Source organism: Orbicella franksi, chromosome 3, assembly GCF_964199315.1.
Source record: "Orbicella franksi chromosome 3, jaOrbFran1.1, whole genome shotgun sequence".
Classification (NCBI taxonomy): Eukaryota; Metazoa; Cnidaria; class Anthozoa; order Scleractinia; family Merulinidae; genus Orbicella; species Orbicella franksi.
Window position 1 is genome coordinate 5,998,072 of NC_138147.1, and position 17,050 is coordinate 6,015,121.

At 38.6% G+C, this 17,050-nt stretch overlaps 2 protein-coding genes across 2 annotated transcripts; both read left to right on the plus strand.

The window, feature by feature from the left end:
* Positions 1-64: 64 nt before the first annotated feature.
* On the plus strand, positions 65-17,033 carry LOC145480900 (minichromosome maintenance domain-containing protein 2-like). The gene is made up of 22 exons (XM_081459239.1): positions 65-482; positions 3,153-3,213; positions 3,327-3,385; positions 3,922-4,025; positions 4,355-4,450; positions 4,594-4,698; positions 4,890-4,957; positions 5,201-5,305; positions 5,646-5,755; positions 6,088-6,105; positions 6,421-6,490; positions 6,829-6,882; positions 7,304-7,579; positions 8,233-8,322; positions 8,791-8,966; positions 9,076-9,107; positions 9,547-9,694; positions 10,766-10,911; positions 11,380-11,425; positions 15,213-15,276; positions 15,629-15,699; positions 16,746-17,033. Exons 1-22 carry the CDS (start codon positions 378-380, stop codon positions 16,848-16,850), a joined length of 2,109 nt encoding a protein of 702 aa, XP_081315365.1. The 5' UTR covers positions 65-377; the 3' UTR covers positions 16,851-17,033.
* On the plus strand, positions 13,879-14,960 carry LOC145483077 (histidine N-acetyltransferase-like). Its single transcript, XM_081461691.1, has one exon. It carries the CDS (start codon positions 13,925-13,927, stop codon positions 14,879-14,881), a length of 957 nt encoding a protein of 318 aa, XP_081317817.1. The 5' UTR covers positions 13,879-13,924; the 3' UTR covers positions 14,882-14,960.
* Positions 17,034-17,050: the final 17 nt, after the last annotated feature.

The window sequence follows — 17,050 nt, forward strand, 5'->3', positions numbered from 1 at the left end:
GTGGGTTGGCCAGCGGTTTTCATAGAAGTGCCAAGAGACTGGGACTGAATAAAGGGTTAAATTCATGCAGTGATCGTCTGGATTTTATCAAAATACAATGTACTCTGATGAACTGCGATGCGAAGAGAATTTTTTCTTGTGTGAAGAGTTTCTTCATCTGTGGGATTGTCAAAGTCACTACTCTTAAATTTTGGTACCGCGGGAAACATATTATTTGGTCGATCGCGCGCAGAAAAGAAAAGGCGGGAAAATTTCACCGGCTGTCAAAGGTCACGCGTGCGGCCAGTGTAAGTAAAATCGACACAAGAACATGTAGTTTTATAGATTAGGTTTTTCTCTGTTTATTCTTGGAAGTGTAATAAGTATTTACAAATTTAATGGAGGCAAAGAGTATCCCAGAAGTAGCGTTCGAATGGCTGTGTGAATGTGGGGCCTTTGACCAGCTCAAGAAACAATGTGAATGCTACACAGCAGATTTTGCGGTATGTGTGTTTTCTTTCCATGATTTGACAGAAAATGTTTATTTGGTTGATGAGACACATTTTATCTCACTACACCGGCGTATAATATTCGATAGTTAATAGTTAACTGAGAAATTTTCTCATCGGTGAGAACATACGGGATCAGCTTCCAAAAAGCTTAACGACTTAACCTTACATGAAAATGAACATGCTTGTGGGTAAAACTCATTTTCACGTAAGCTTAATCTTACAATTAAAGCAGATAAAAGGTTTTCCACCAGGAATTGTTAAACAGGAACTCTAAATGGTCTATTCGAGCTGGCATCAAATGCACCTTTTACGGTAACTGCAGAAATTCTCCTGCACTCAGTGGCTAATTTTCATTGTCAATAGGCAGACACACACATGAATTTATAATTTACACTATGCGTCAATGAGCGAGAGTGGACAATTGGACAATTTGTTAAATTGCAAAAAACGAATTGACGTCAGTTTTTCATGCATCTGTCCTGTTATTAACGATGAATTTTGTCATAACATTGTCAAAGAAGCAGACTTGACAGATAGTTCGTATTGTGTGATCATCCAGGTGAAGGTAGTTCTGAAAAGAACTGTTGTTGGTGACTGACGTTTCGACAACCTGAGCGGAAGTCATCTTCAGAGTGACTCTGAAGATGACTTCCGTTCAGGTTGTCAAAACGTCAGTCACCAACAATAGTTCTTTTCAGAACTACCCTCACCCGGACGATCACACAATATGAACTACTGATACTCCTGGGTTCAAACCATTTACTATGAGACTTGACAATGTTATGATGAAATTCATTATCAGTAACAGGACAGATGCTTCTCAAACTCATTAATAATTCATAAGGTCAACTACCAACCACAAGATGTATACCACATCACGTGCATGTGTTTGGATACCCAATGAAAAACAGTATACCACTCTCCAGTGAGAGTGGTATATACCACTAAAATATGCACAATGACAACTTGCACAAAATCAATGAATATTTATTACTCAGAAGTAAGCTTTTACAATGTGTCTCCTTTTGTTTTCAAAGTCACACCCATTCGCGTTGCTTCTTTCATTTCTGCATCCAAAACACGCCGAAATGTCACAAACCTAAGAAAGCGAAAGAAAAAAAGTAGTATTAAAAACAATGCACACAAGTAGTTTACGCGAACCAAATTTTATCCCAAAAAATGTAACTTACCTTTGGTCGGACATGTCCAAAGGGTTCAATGCAGCACTTCCATTTACATCAGAAAGGTGGCACTTCAGTCTGCAAATAATCGAGTACAACTAACGGGAAGGATAACGTTCCCCAGAGGAATTGTTTACTTCTTGAATGAACTTCGACAGCCAGTAGTTGAGACTGCATGCAGGCATATCTGTAATGGCCGTTTCCAAAGTTTGCACTCTTTCTTTAAAGTCTTTCCTGGTAAAAAGACCGCCGGGTTCCAAAGTACAGGACTTCACTAATCGATGCGGTTTCCATTCCTTGAAAACCTTACACGACCATTTGGCTTTATAAGCTGTTGATTTCGGTACTGCATTATCAACACTTTTCCTCTCATCCTCCACACTTTTCGGCTACCAAAATCTCTCGAACGACTTTCTTGCGATATATATCCTGACTAAACGACAACTTGTAAATGCTGGCAACCCCAGCAACTTTCACATCTCAATACATTAAATCGCACCATAAATGCAAATTAATTACGCCGGTAAAAAATATCATTGATATTGAAATTATCGAGGAAGGAATGTTAGACAGCAAACAATTCTAATTGGAAGTCTTTGTTTATCATTTCTTCAAGAGTGATCATGAGAAGTTATTTCCAAAACTCGTGCTTCGTGTTTCATCGGGGTATCCAAACACCTCGAAACAATAAAAGCACTTGGCCTACGGCCTCGTGCTTTCATTTGTTTCTCGGTGTTTGGATACCCCAATGAAACACTCGCTCTCGTTTTGGAAATAGTACATGAAAAACTGACGTCAACTTGTTAAATTGTTCTAAGTATGCTGCATACACAAATTATACCTGGTGTGTTATTCTTAATTTATTACCAGTCCTTTAAGGGCACATCCTTGCTAAGGGCCCATTGAAGCCCAAAGAACAACCATCTGGGTAAATTTCAGAACATGGGAGAAAAGGGTCTTTGTCTAGTACTTACTTGCTTTACACCATGTAGATCATTGTTGTACCCTGGCACTGCACAGTGATTCAATTCTCAACTCCCATTTTCTGAAATTGTGTGGTTCCAGAAAATATCCATGCCCACTACCAGGAGGGTTAATGGAAATTCCTAAGGGGGAATTTTTAAAGGGAAGTATCAACCAAAACTGGACTTTCCTGACTGGGAGATTCAAACTGAAAAAAAACCTTCTTTGAGAGGGGTAAGGATATTTTCTGGACCAACATATTTTGGTCTGTTATGAGAATGACTCCACAAAGGATTGGGGTGTACTCAGTAAAACCATCAAGTTGTTGTGTTTACAGCATTAGCAAAATGGCTGTGAAATCTGCCACTCACAATCAAAAGTGTGTTCAGGTGTCCCCTCATTCCCCCACCCAATCCAAAACTTGCTGCACAGGACCTGATTGCTCAAGCTCTCTGTGGAAGTTCTTAGCCATTTTTTTCTGAGAGTGAATGTTTTCTGATTTTCTCATTTTATGCAGGAAAAGACTGTTTATAGATTTGTTTTTGGAATGGACTTGATGCATTTGCTGGATTTTAATGGTATGGCTCATAAAGCAAGTTTAACCCCTTCAATGCCCAGTTCAAAATTTACTGTGCTTGTTCAGCTCCTCCAGTTTTTGCTAAACTAGCTACCGCATTATTTGGTCTTGTAGCTACACTTGGGAATCTGGTTTTAACTGAGCCTTTGAATGCCATTAATGTGTTTCAAGAGGTAAGATGGCTGATTTGTTTGGTAGATCAATGACATAAAACTGTTACCTATTATTTATAGTTGTAAAGAAAGAGGGACTCTGTTTCACCACTTTAATATTATTATAGACCAGGCTTAAAAGTTAGATCCAGAAAAAGAGTGAGTACATCAAGATCGGTAACTAACAATTACTGGAGAATAACTGGTTTACTCTCTAGCTCTAAACTCTTGGTAAAAAACATTCAAACCGTCCTTGTGAAATTCTCACTGTAAGTATCAATAGTGCATGAAAATTGCTATTCTAAATCCTGGGGAAAGGACTCCCATATAAAAAGAACGGTGATGCTCGTCAGTAATTTTGAAAAGAATCCCTAAGAGGTACCAAGATGCTGTTCTGTGGGCGTGGCTTGAAATGTTTTTCACCCCTAAGAGGTACCAATTCTATAACAAAACATTATGTCCTGCCATATTTTTAGGGGCCAATACCCCCAAAAGATGCAGCAGAAGCTCCTGCTGTGGACCTTTTGGAACATAACTGCTTTCTTTTCTTTTTCTAGGTGTGTTTTGTTATTATTCACACCTTATCATGGATACCTGATTTGTTGTTCCCATCACAAGTTCTTGCTGTGGTCAGGTTTTTGTCAGTTTCACCACGTCAGGAGTAAGGTTTTGTTTAAAAAGTGGTTTAAGTGCCAGTATGTACTTAAAATACATAGGACAAGCGAATGGGCTGATGAAAAGGTCAATGGACTCTGTTTAGATCAAGCAATTTGGGTTGAAGGACTGGTTGGAGTTATTGCATTGTGTTCTTGTGCAACACACTTAACTTCCTTTGTCATCATCCAAAATCCAAAACCTGGGTCTTCTGGTAATTTTTAATCTGTTATGTGCAGCTGTTACAGAATTATACAACAAAAAGATATCAACAGCGGCTATCTTATAAAACAATGAAAAAGTATTAAAGCTAGTTTTGACATTTTTAAATGGCAGGTGTGTAACCAGTAAGAACCTTGCTAAATATGGTAGATCTAATCTTGTAAAGATTGTTGGCGTTGTGACTGGAAGAACAGCTGTCACCCAGTACACGTGAGTATCAACAGCCTATGGATGTATTAAGTGTCTTCCTCTGATCCTTTAGGACTGTTATTTTCTTAGTATAGTATAGTGTAGCATGGCATGATATGACATTGGTAGTTAGTTTTAACAACTTCTTCAACTTTTTGTCGTAGCCAAAGTGCAAGATTCTATTGTCCTCAATCTGAGTGCTTTGGTTCTGCTAAATATTGTTATATCAGAGTACACTTGGCTGGAAAAACTGAGAATGTTACAATTAGGTAAGTTGTATACTTGAGACCCAAAGAAAAACTCTTGTTGAATTCTTCCATCGGCACTGTGGTTATATATGTACAATAGGTACTTTTAAAAAAGCTGAAATGCTGAAGATGCTTGATTTGTTTACTTACAGCTATTCTAGATCAGTTTTTATTACAACATTTTGTTACTCACTCTTGCATTTGTTATCTAGAAGTGATTTTGTGTGCAAATATTGTGGATCCTCTCTTATTGAAGATGTCACATGCCGTACTTTAGCAGGTAATTGCCAAATTATATTGTTGCTGTAACCTTAAAAAATTTGTTGTGTACTAAGTGCTTGGATATTGAAAGTATTTTATGTTTAGTTTCTTATTTTATATATATTGATTTGTAAATTGATTTTATATTTGCCAGATATTTTATCTTCTTTACTGATATGTTTATTTTAGATTGCCACTGTGTGCCTCAGCGTGAGATTTTGACCATGTATTGATTATAAACAGTCACTGTCTTTTTTCTCAGATAAGTGTATTGTGCAAGTACTATCTCCCTTAACAGTACACAAGAATCTATGGATCAACACTGATGAAGGAAAATTCTACCAAGCTATTCCAATTTATGTCAGAGGTAAAAGATAACAGCCACTACTCAGTCATTAATGTAGGGACAGGGAGCTCTACCTAAAAAGAACCTAAAAGAAACTCTGTGCTTATTTCTGTCTAAGAGTCTAAAATGATTTAGTCCACACAGTCTCACAGTCTTTGTGTAACTACTAGGTTGTTAGTGATCTTGGCATCTTGTTGAGTCTCAGATTTACTCATTCATCATCCCTCAATTTGTACATGCAGTTTTATCAGAATATTGTATGTGTACAAGAGCAGCTTTTTTTCTTTGATTTATATACCTTTTTATCAGCTAATTTCTTTATTGTCTCATGTTGTCTTTTGAAAATTATTTCCTTGGATAGATGAGCTTATCAAGGAAGTTCAGATTGGTTGCTACTTTTCATTTGTTGTTTTACCTTCCTGTGAAATCCATGATTCATCTGTCCACTTCCTTTGTACTCCAGTGTTTGAGGTAACATGCTGTCTTGTTATCAGTGAAATTATGTCTAAATAATAGAATTATTTAATGATGAACATCTGGAGAATGTGTGAAACTGTAGCTCTATATCTCATCTTAAACTTGGATTAGTTCAGTTATGACCAGAACTGGACTGTAACTTTGACATGAATTCATATGACTGCGAGATAAAGCATCTTGTCCTGTTTAAAAAATTCTACATTTTGGCTGTGGAAATGGCATGTTTCACCATAATTTATTTATTTGTTGTTAGGTCCTTTGGACATTTATATTCAAATAAGTGTTATTGTAGCAACTAATTTAGGGATATTGATAATTTTTTACAGGCAAATAACATAGAGAAGGTAAGACTTTTCTGGTCATTTATGGCATTCTGTCTTGATATTTGCCAATAGTGCCACGTCTGCATGTTTTCAATAACTTAAGATTAGAACGAGTGGCTAGATTTATTGATCTGATGATTACAGAATATAAAGATGTGGTTGTTTAGTATCAATGAAAATTGTGAGGAAATAAAGTATGTGTTGTTGATAGCAATACAGTGCTATGTGTTGATTGTTTTGCAACAAACTGAAAATAAAGTAATGGCATGGCATTGTTAATTGTGTGTCGATAACTTTTAGCTCAGAAGGTGTTACAAATGTTTCTTTCTCTGACAGATAAGTCCTAGTCCATTCATAAGTTTAATGCCATCCAGTCTACCAGAGAGCATAGAGTTGCTATACAAAGGTAACATTAGGTCCAATAACATCTTACAAAAGAATACTGGTCATGAAGGTGATTTTAACTCATAATCGAATTTGGACTTGCTGTCGATGATGAATTAAGGGTCACAAAATAAAATAGCTGTAGGCTAGTAAGGGCACAATCCCAGAATCCAACAACATAGGTCAAAAACAAGACAATCTGCTCTGCAGGCCGTTTCTGATGTAGGATATGGCTTAAAAGGGTTACTTCTCCTGCCCACCCATCCACAGATGCTGAGCAAGTATTTTAGAATCAGTCTAATACTATGAATGATCACTAAATTAAATGTAATTTAAAATGTATATTTTATTTCCATTCAGACAGGCTGGACTCACCCTGGAGTTTTGCTGCCAGTCTAACTTACTGCTTTGGAGGTACGCTGTGTTTTAATGATCTTAAAAATGAAAACCCAGAATACCTCTGTGTAATTGCTAACTAGCCTGTTCTTCGTGATCTGGATGAAATTCAGTTCTTTGAAACACTGTCACTGTTTTTAAGAAGACTGAAATGTGTGACTGTGAAGAAAACTTCTAATTAGTTGTTTCATGTTCCTTTTTTTCCTTTTAATTGTGTGACTTCAAGTGTTCTTTGTATTCAGTTTTAGTGTGTTTCAAAATGAGTTGTTTGAGAAAATATATCAAACCCTCGATAGAGAATATGAACCATTAAGGTCAAACATTTCGAATATTGCGTTAGGACATTCCGCTGTGTGTCCCGTTGTCATTTCCCTTGGTAAACGTTTGAACTGTGAGCAAACGAAATGCTTGATATATAATCAAGATCCCTCATGTACAGGTTGTGTGACACCTCCTGGTACATTCTTTCAACTGAAAATGTTCATGCTGATGTGTCTGCTGCTGCTTCACTCCTCTGATTCCTCTGAAGATACTAAGCAAGTTCATTCAAGGAATCTTCACTTGCTTGTTATTGCCGACGATCTTCTCAGGGTTCAACGGCTGTTGTTGTATGGAGCTTCTTTTGCAGAGAGAATGCTTGTCTACTCGCCCATTAGTGAATTGTTCCCATCATTTTCTCGGGATCCTTTTGGCTCGGACACTTGTATGGTCAATGGTTAGTCATCCTCTAGGTTTTGATCTTTTCTTTATAAATTGTCTAGTAAGTAACAAGGTAAATTTATGAAGAACATGGAGGCGGAGGACTAAAACTGATGGTTGCTGGTTGCACCAACTAGTAAGTCCAACGGAAACTGTTTTCAGACTGGAAATTGATGAATTTTTTGCTTGGTTGTAATAACAAGTCAGCTCATAACAACGGGGTGGCTTAAAAGTGAGGTCATACGTTACTCCCAAGTAGATTAGTAATATATATACACGACTGCTGCATTAAATTTGTGTCTATAACTAATCTTGTATGAAGGTAATAATATATTCTCAAATCTTCAAATAAACTATGGTGGACGACTGAAGAGGCACGAAGAGCGAAATATATATAGAGCTACCAACAGTTAACAGTTTTTTTATCCAGAGATCCATTACCGCAGTTCTAATATCGTTTCGAAGTTATTTGAAGCCGAGTGCGTCGAGTGGGTATAGAAGGCGTATTGTCTTGTTGTTCTGGATATTCGAACACATTCCAGACCTCAGCGTGTAAACTTTCTTTAAAGTGTATGGAGGTGCCGTTGGCAAATAGTGCGACGGAATAACATCGTATTCATGGTTTTGTCTCAATGATGAGATATTTTGTCTTAAATTTTATCGCTGCAGCTGGGTGTATTCCTTTGGCAACTAATGGGATATGTGTTATTCCCAACATGGCTGTTCTGAAGAAGGACCAAAAAGAAAAACTTCAAAGTGGTATGATAACTTGCTAAACAATGCAACTATCTGAAATGACCAGAGTGTGTTATTAGCTATAACATTTCAATTTGCTGGCCAGTTATACTGAATGAGGGTTTGATTACTCCACACAAGTAAGGAAACATAAATACTTCATAGACAGGCTACGCCTAGCTCAGCCGCAAACACAGACGGATTTTCTTCCTCAATCCCAGGAACGAAATTATACGTTGTGTTGCAAGACCACATGACATACATCTAGAGAAACCAGAAAAATTTTTAAAATAGAAGACAAAGTTGAAGGCCACTGTCCCCTACGGGCAACATTTTATACAACATAACAGTTTGTGAAGACTGTCGGTCGCAACACGAATCTTTTATACTTGATACTTTCTTACATAAAGAGGTAGTCACGGCTAATTCTGTGATGAGTACATAATTCGACCAAAGCCTCATCAATGATCATATTTACTTCATCTGTGCAAGCGTTAGAGAATGGCACCGTGACGGTCAAGGTTCCAGAGAAGTACTGGGCTTGTCAAGGTTACCAACTGTCTATACCTCTGAGCTGTAGTCTGTGGGCGTGTTCTGAACCAGCACAGAAAACGGGTCCGCACCAAGCAGTGCTTGATCCTATGTTACACCCAGGTCACATTATAAAGGTACGTTCATCTAATGCGAGTGCTCAGTAGGTTCTTCAAAATACAATTGTTTTAGTCGGTTTTGGCAATTCCTTTTTATCGATATTTCTTAACATGTGCTTCTTTGTAGGACTGTCCAACATTGCCAAGAGCATTTGTGGAGTAAGTACTGTCCCTTGTCTTTGATATTTCGTCTTTTCAAATATAATAACAATACAGCTATCTTTCCAAGTTAAGCTTTAAACGCTGTAGATAGGTCTAAGATGAGAAACGAAAATGCTGAACGTGTCCTGGTTTTAATGTTGAATATCTTTAGCAAGTTTGACTTTGAACCCTTGCTGTGGTCATTGAGATGTGCTCTTCACTCTCAGTGTTTTGCCATAACCAGGAGTATAGATGGGTACGAGTGAATTGTACGGTGAACCTGACAAAATGCTGGGGCACCAGCGATGGACTAGCATCCCATCCAAAGGGGGGTAGCAATACTCTATAAAGCAGTAGAGCATCCATTCCTTGGGAAATTGATTTAAAGAGTTAAAACAATCTTTCCTTATGAAATTCATTTCGTCTCTTCCGTCTTCTACACATTTCACACCTGTAGACAGTTTTCGCTGGTGTTAAACTTGAGTGGATCAGCTGGGAATGTCGATAATTCTGATGGATTGGTGAGCGAGGAGGTGTTAAAGAAAGCGATGGAGGACCCAGAAGATGTAGCCTCGTTATACATCAGTGATGAGGAAATGGGGCAGGTATAGCTAATCAGAAAAAAAAAAAGTAGTTTCTTTGGACGACTATGGATAAGTTTTCATAAATGGATTTCAGTCTGAGTATGGCATGGCTTGATCTTCACGTTCAATAAGAACAGGAAAATAATGCCTGCTCCGTATTTTTTTGGTGCTTGTATTTGGTGGAATTGATCTTGGCTAGCTAAGCCCTAATCATAAAGCTGTTATTTCCTTGATTGGTTTCCCCGGCGTTACTCGGAACGTAGGTACGCACCATGTCGCATGGACCACATTACCACCCCCGGCTGAGCTTTGCAAGTTCCCGTTCTTATAGCCGAAGAACTTCCCACCGGAAGCGTAAGGAAACGCCATTTTAAACCCAGCTCAGACTCAGACAGCTCATTTTCAGAACTCATTCACAGTAAAGGAAATTGGTTGTTAAACTAATAGCTGGTTTTCACATGACGTCACTAAAATTCGAACTACAAAACTATTGATCTTCCTGAGATTTTACTTAAATGATGTATAAGAGCAGCTGAAAAACTAATATTCGTACAAATTTTCGCTCCGAATGGGTGTTTGGTTTTGTGATACACTACGCTTGAATTTCTAAGCTTTTGCGTGACGCGGCATTTACGTGACGGCCTAGAGAGCTGTCATGATGGTTAAAAACGTGTCTTATTTCGGGCAACTTGGCTATCTGAACAGCTCATGTCTTAGAAAAAGTATTATTTTAATGTTTTGGAGTTTCTCGAGGGATAAATTTACGTTTTTGTAGCAAAACTCAGTGACAGATGTTTCTGTTGGTTTCCGGCCGCCATGTTGGTGCCCATACGGGTGGGCACCAGCATGGCGTCTCCATACAAATCTCTATAAATGTGGGTAAAAAATTTCTCCGCATATCTCGCATAAGAAAAATTGCTGTGACCAGAATTTTGGCGAGAGTCTTTGCATATTTACTTTCTTTCATTTCCCAGATTCTGGACTTTATCTATTGACCGGTTTTGATTTTTATTTTGATCTATTTTGAATTGCGTGACACTGAAAACCAGCAATATCTGCAGTTTATGCCAGCCTTTGAATTTGTTTCTTTAGTTCCTTCACTATGCTGGACGTCACCATACTGTTCTGACATTGGCAGCACAAGATCTTATTCAAGGTTATTATCTAGCAAACCGGCGAACCAGAGACTCTCATTCAACAGGTGGCATGGACTTCGCTGCTTCCGCACTGCAAACTCTGTAAGTTCTATTTATTGTCTCCACTTTGACAACCTACCTCAAATATTCAAAGTAAACTCCTCAGTGTCAAACTATTTTCCGAGATCGATGCATTTTTAATCAAAAGTGCTGTGATTCTTTTCACCTCCCACCCCCCCACCCCCATCCCTACCCAGTGTTTCTGTTTAGCTATCAAGACCAGTCACCATATTCAAGGTTGTTTTCGGGGAGGGAGTTAGAAAAATATTAAACAATTCCTTTGACGTTTTCGGCGATCGGCGACCATATCAGAGAATTTTAACATTTGCCACGCTCAGTTGCAATTGGCGGTGCAAGTGTTTAGTCAGCGTAACTAACGTTTTGACGATTGGCTCAGTTTATTCTTTTTCATTTGCAAGTGATATGCATGTAACCAGTTATCCGGCGTTCGCGAATAACAACCATCAGTATCCTTCAGTTGGAGTACAATAAGCGTGTTTTACTTCCTAGGACCAGCCTGGCTATCGCTCATGCGAAGTTATCCCTCAGGTCGGAGGTAGGTGAAGCAATTAAGAAGTGCAATACAGCAGTACAGAGTGCTTTACATTACTTGTAAAAAAATTCGGACGATTTTAATGTCGGACAAAAAAGGGTCCGAAAATAGAGCCATCCAAACGTCCGAAATATTTACAGTACAGTATACACTTTTAAATAGCTCCAAAGCCGTTAGCTTCCTTTATAGAACGAACTATAATTGAGACACTGCAGCTTGAGATACAAAACGGCTTGATTGAAGTAACTCAATTTTTCTTATTTTCCCGTCGGTGTATTTGTAAAGCCTTGACCGGTGCAGTAAAACTGTCATTTTCGCAGATGTTGTTTCAGTCTAAAACGTGTTTTGTAGCCGTAAATTTACGTTAGTTATGTGTCACGTAATTGTCCGAAATTTTCGTCTGAAATTTGTCTGAAGTGAGAAAAAAAGTGTCCGAAAATTCAACGTCCGAAATAAAAAGTCCGACAGTTTTTTTGCAAGTAATGTACGTAAGGAATATCCTGTCTGGTTCTAAGTGCTATTTTTGCGTGTATTGTTTTAATGACGCTGTCGGCACAATCCTATCGAATGCGATGGGCGAAGCTACGAGCTAGTGCGTTCGCTATGCGTGTGCATTTACTACCTTTCTGAATGCTTCTATAAGCTGTGGTCTGTTATCGAAATTTTGCTTGCGATAATTTGCATTTAGGCCTGGTAATCGTGTGACGTTAGCGGCGTTGAATGCGAGCTTAACGATTATTTTCCACTGAATGAATTATAGACAAAAATTAAGGCATTAATAGAAGTCAAAATTACTTCTAACAAAAAGTATTTAGTTCGTCAACAGTACGTCAGTGATGACCGAAGAGACGTTCGGAGGCGGGAAAACGTTGAACAGCAGCCGTGGAGCTTGCGCAGCAGTTGATTTCCCGAGTTAAGCTTTGAGCGTAAAAAATACATTATTCAGTCCCTATATATAAATCTGTTGTCGTAGTAATTCTGTAAGTCCTAAATATACCTAAACAGGAAACATTAATCGAGAACGGCTCAGTAACCTTTGAAGTGTGGGAAATAATTTTAACGTTTTTTCCTGCTATGTGGATCGTAGTACCGTTTAGACATTTCATTGAATTTGCATATGATTTTAACTGTAGTGAGACTGGTTTGCTGCTTCTCAATATTCTTCGACGCATTACATAACAATGACAGCCGATTCGTTTGTAGAATGATACCTTCTATCCATCAAGTGAAATGTGTGTTACGTATTTTATAACATATTTTATTGCACAGCAGGTCATGAAGATCCTGAATTGACGTTCAGTATGCGTTGATACTTCTCTTATGCTGAATTCGAATCAGACTCATGTTCACTGAACATGAAAAAAAAAACATGTCTAAAGATTTTTTTAGCGTGGTTTGATATAATCAGCGATTTGTTTATGATTTTAAGTTGAGGGATCCGTAGTGACTACAACTGCAAATCACCGGAAAAGTTATTTGGTTGGTTTAACGTTTGCAATGAAAAAAGAAATATCAGAGACTTGATGTTCATTGGAAACACATCGGCTCTGAGAATCGAAAAAGGCAGGTAAGATTTGATGTAAACTTTCTTAATATGTCTCAGCCGAGAAATGCTAAAGTCAGATAAGTAAACAATCGATTCCAAAACTTTTGAAACCGCAAGCAAGTCAGCGTATCATTTTTTTTAAGAAGCGATCATCTCGTGAGAAAAAGCCGTCTGTTTTGACGTAGGAGTGCGAACAGTAATAAAGCGTCGTCATAACCGTTCATAAGCACAACTATTGTATTTTAAATACATGTTAAGTGGTGTGTATAATCATCTCACTTGATTTTAATTTCGGTAAAATTTGCTCTTTTTCGTTCCGCGACTTCTCAAAATGTTGAAACAAATAATAATTCGACACAGTTACGGGTCAACAAGAAAAGTATTGGGTTCTGCGTCGAGTAAAATTCAGAGGTTTACTTGTTAAGCGATGCAGTTTACGAAAGTGATCTCAGTCTCCCATTAAGACGAAGAATACACTCGATAAATAATCGTTTTTCAGCTGAATTATAATAAAACTGGATCGTGCTGTAGTTAAAAGTAAAGTGTCCGACTTACCAGGAGCTAGCCTGGCACTACCAAAAAGTACTATTTTTAAGTTATTATTACAAGAAAATGGCCACTTTTTCGAACGAGTTATTATTAGCACTTTTCCTGTAAACTTTGTTTAGGTTTCGTTTTCGCATATTGTTCACTTTTGATATGATGCGGGATTAACGTCTAATATTTTAGAATTACAAAATGATCAGTAGGTATTGTTAAAAACTGCTAAATTTAAAATTTCTTTTGTTGGAAGTAACTTTTTACCTAACGGTCACCTGTCTTTGGTCCCAATAATAGTTGTTTTTTCACACGAATTACAATTTAAATATGTTTTGGAAAAAGAGTCCTCGCATTTTCACTAACTACCAAGTTAAATCGAGAAAGCTTCCCTGTATAGCGTTCGAAGAGGGCGAACCATGAAGGAAATAACCATTCGAAAAGCGGTGGCGACCGACTTTGCAGCCATTCTGGAGATGTCAGAGGGGATTTACAGCGGCCATGATTACTTCCCGTGTATTTTCCACCAGTGGCTGGCCAAACCAAACCGCACGATTTTTGTTGCTCAGTATGGAGACAAACTCGTTGGTTTGAGAGCAGTTCACATCGTGGACGAAGGCAAGACGTTTATCAGTCAAGGCTTGCGAATTCACCCCAGGTTCCGTGGATTGGGGTTAAGTACTCGGTTGATCGACGCCATACATCAGCACATAAGACGGGAATATCCCAAGGTTTGCCGAGAACGTTTCACGACCAAGTCCGACAACATTGAACGACTTGCCATTCAGAAAAAATACGGTGACACCGCCTTGTGTGAGCGAGATATTTTTGCCTATTACGTCAACAGGGAAAGCCTGAAACCGCATCATCTGGAAGAGGTGGCGACCAATTTTGACGTGAAGGTCAAACCCTGTACAAGAATGTTTGTTTACAATTCTATTCTGGACGATTCAGTAGCAAACATGTTTCCTGGTCGTACGATCATCATCGACTGGGAACCTTTCGAAGCTCTCCGATCCAATATCGATTGCATTTTTGAAGACGGCGATTGCGTCTTCTCGGACCGAGATGCAGACGACTGCTCCAATGGTCAGCTACCGAAGTCATTCGCGCATGGTCGGCGCTCGCCCCGAGTGCAGCACATGCATTGGGTGGCGTCCATTTACACAGAAGATCCAGTCATGTTCCAAGTGCATGTTGTTCAACAGCTGAGGAGCGCATGTCAGCAAGTGGAAGGTGATTTCATCTTCTCCACTTTTCACAAAGAGCGTCACACCAAATGGGGCAAGAAGCTTTTAGAAGAGAAGATCGGAATGAAACCTGTGGAATTCTTCCGTGATTTTGGACTGATGATGTTTGAACGAACATTTAAATGACTTGTGATCTGTAATAATTTAATTGTGCTCTTACTGAAATATTATTAGTAAAGCAATTGACTGAAGTTAGCAATGCATGTGCTAAATCTTGTTGACACTCAAATAAAGTTTATTTATGTATGTCATGTATGTATATTACAGAAGTTATTACTTCCTTTCTCTTTTTTAAGGAGTGATGTATTTTGTTATCTTCTGAAATACAAATAATAAACTTGTCGTCCAATGACAATCATTTTCGCAATGTTCTAAAAAAGTGTTAAGTTATTCCCGGGCTTAGCGACCAAAATGCCGAATTTTAACCACTGAAAGCTGTTTTTCTTTTTATTGAAAGGTTTTGGAAGAAGATGCTGTTGTAGCCATCGTATTTTACGAAGACTCAGTAAAATGGAAATATGGTAATAATGCAAACTTCGGCTGGGCTGTATGACCCCCCTTCTCTCACCTCATCGGTTGTAGAATGTTGGAAATGTCAAATTATTTCTTTACTCATCTACTTATATCGATCTACTATGCTGCTCATTAAGTAGAATACCATTTAGTAAGCTACTCATATCGACTAGGGTTCGACTCAATCTTTCAGACCTAACTATGGGGGGCCAATCGTTAAGATTTCACAGATTCCAACACAACAATTTTTTTTCCAGGAGAAGCTTGATATGCCAGGTTTTGCGTTTATTTCCTTCGATGAACGCCAAAGCATTGAGATGAAGACTCGTTTCTTACATTAGTAATTTTACCTGTCAATAGGCTTTTCGTCTCTTGGTCCTGTTGATCCTCCTTCGCCCGGTGAAGATGCTTCAGAATTTTTTGGTGCAAAGGTTAGTCTTCGTTACCTCCCTAAGCACTGGAGCGACATACGCTTCAGTAATTAAATAATCCGTCCATCCCTACCAAGGGGCGTTTTTGAAAATGCGCAGTGACCTCTTTATTGTTAAAAAGGATGAGGAATTAGTTTTGCCAAAAGAGTTCTTTACCTTTTCTTCACTTCAGCATGCACTTTTATTGTCCTCTTAAGAACGTTCCTGAAGGGGGGCGGGTGGGGGTGGTGTTCAAATCCTATTTTCCAGCCCAGATTTTGCTCAAAAAATCCCATTTCACGGCCAATTTTTTCCCAAAATTCATTCCCGTTCTCAATTTTTTGTTTGTGATTCCCAGTCCTAGTGGCCTAAATCCGATTTTCCCAGTGATCAAACAGACAAATTCCAGTTTCCATTTTACCACCCAGTGAGGCCCCACCAAAAGACCCGAGAGGTAATTTACGGGACAAACGGGTCTGTAGGCGAGGAAACCTAAAACTAGACTAAATGAAGGGGACTTCAATTTCAGGGGACCGGAAGGGAGACGGGGAACCCTACAGCTACAGGTAATTCTCCTTCCGCCCGCCCGCCTGCAAGGGTTCAACTTGATTAACTTTGCGTATTTGGATTACAATATAATCCACATGTATGTGAGTCAACTTCGGTCAATTTTGTAGTTGACTGTAATGCAAATAAAAGCTAACCGTGGAAAGGGCTATTCTGTCACGCTGGCTGCTAAACTAGACAGATTCATTTGCACAATAGCCTTATAACTAGACGCTTTTGGGGCTCAAAAGATTGCGTGACGAGCCCAAAAAGGATGTGCTTTGGAGGCTAGCCAAGCACTCAACGTTCATTCATCTATTGGACGTTGGGATTGTTTCCAGTTCTTTTCGCCCTTGACGGACTCGAGAAAGCCGCGGAAATCGAGCCTACCTTGAAGGGGGATCCGACGTTCCGACCAAATTTCCAGACGATGTGATCGGGGAGCAATTAGATTTTGTGAGAGTGATCTTTACATTTCAAAACTGGTGTCTATTTTTGAAATTTGTTCTGCTATTTTCCAGAATGATTGCAGGATGCAACAAATCCATGGTAGAATTCGACGTTTCTGCTCAAGTTTTAAAGATGGTTATTCAACTTCCTTCGTAGCGTTTCCACACGAGGAGTAAAAAAATAAACGAAGCCGTTTCGGACTCGGATGATTCGGTCGCGAAATAAAGTATGGCGGAAATTTATATAAGAATTGTACGATGTTAAATATTTCGAATGTGTACGATTACATGTAAATCCTATGAATTATTTGAGGAAGAATTATTTTTATGTACAGGCGGCAAAGAATAAATAAAGTTGTGCCGTTCAACGTTTCGAT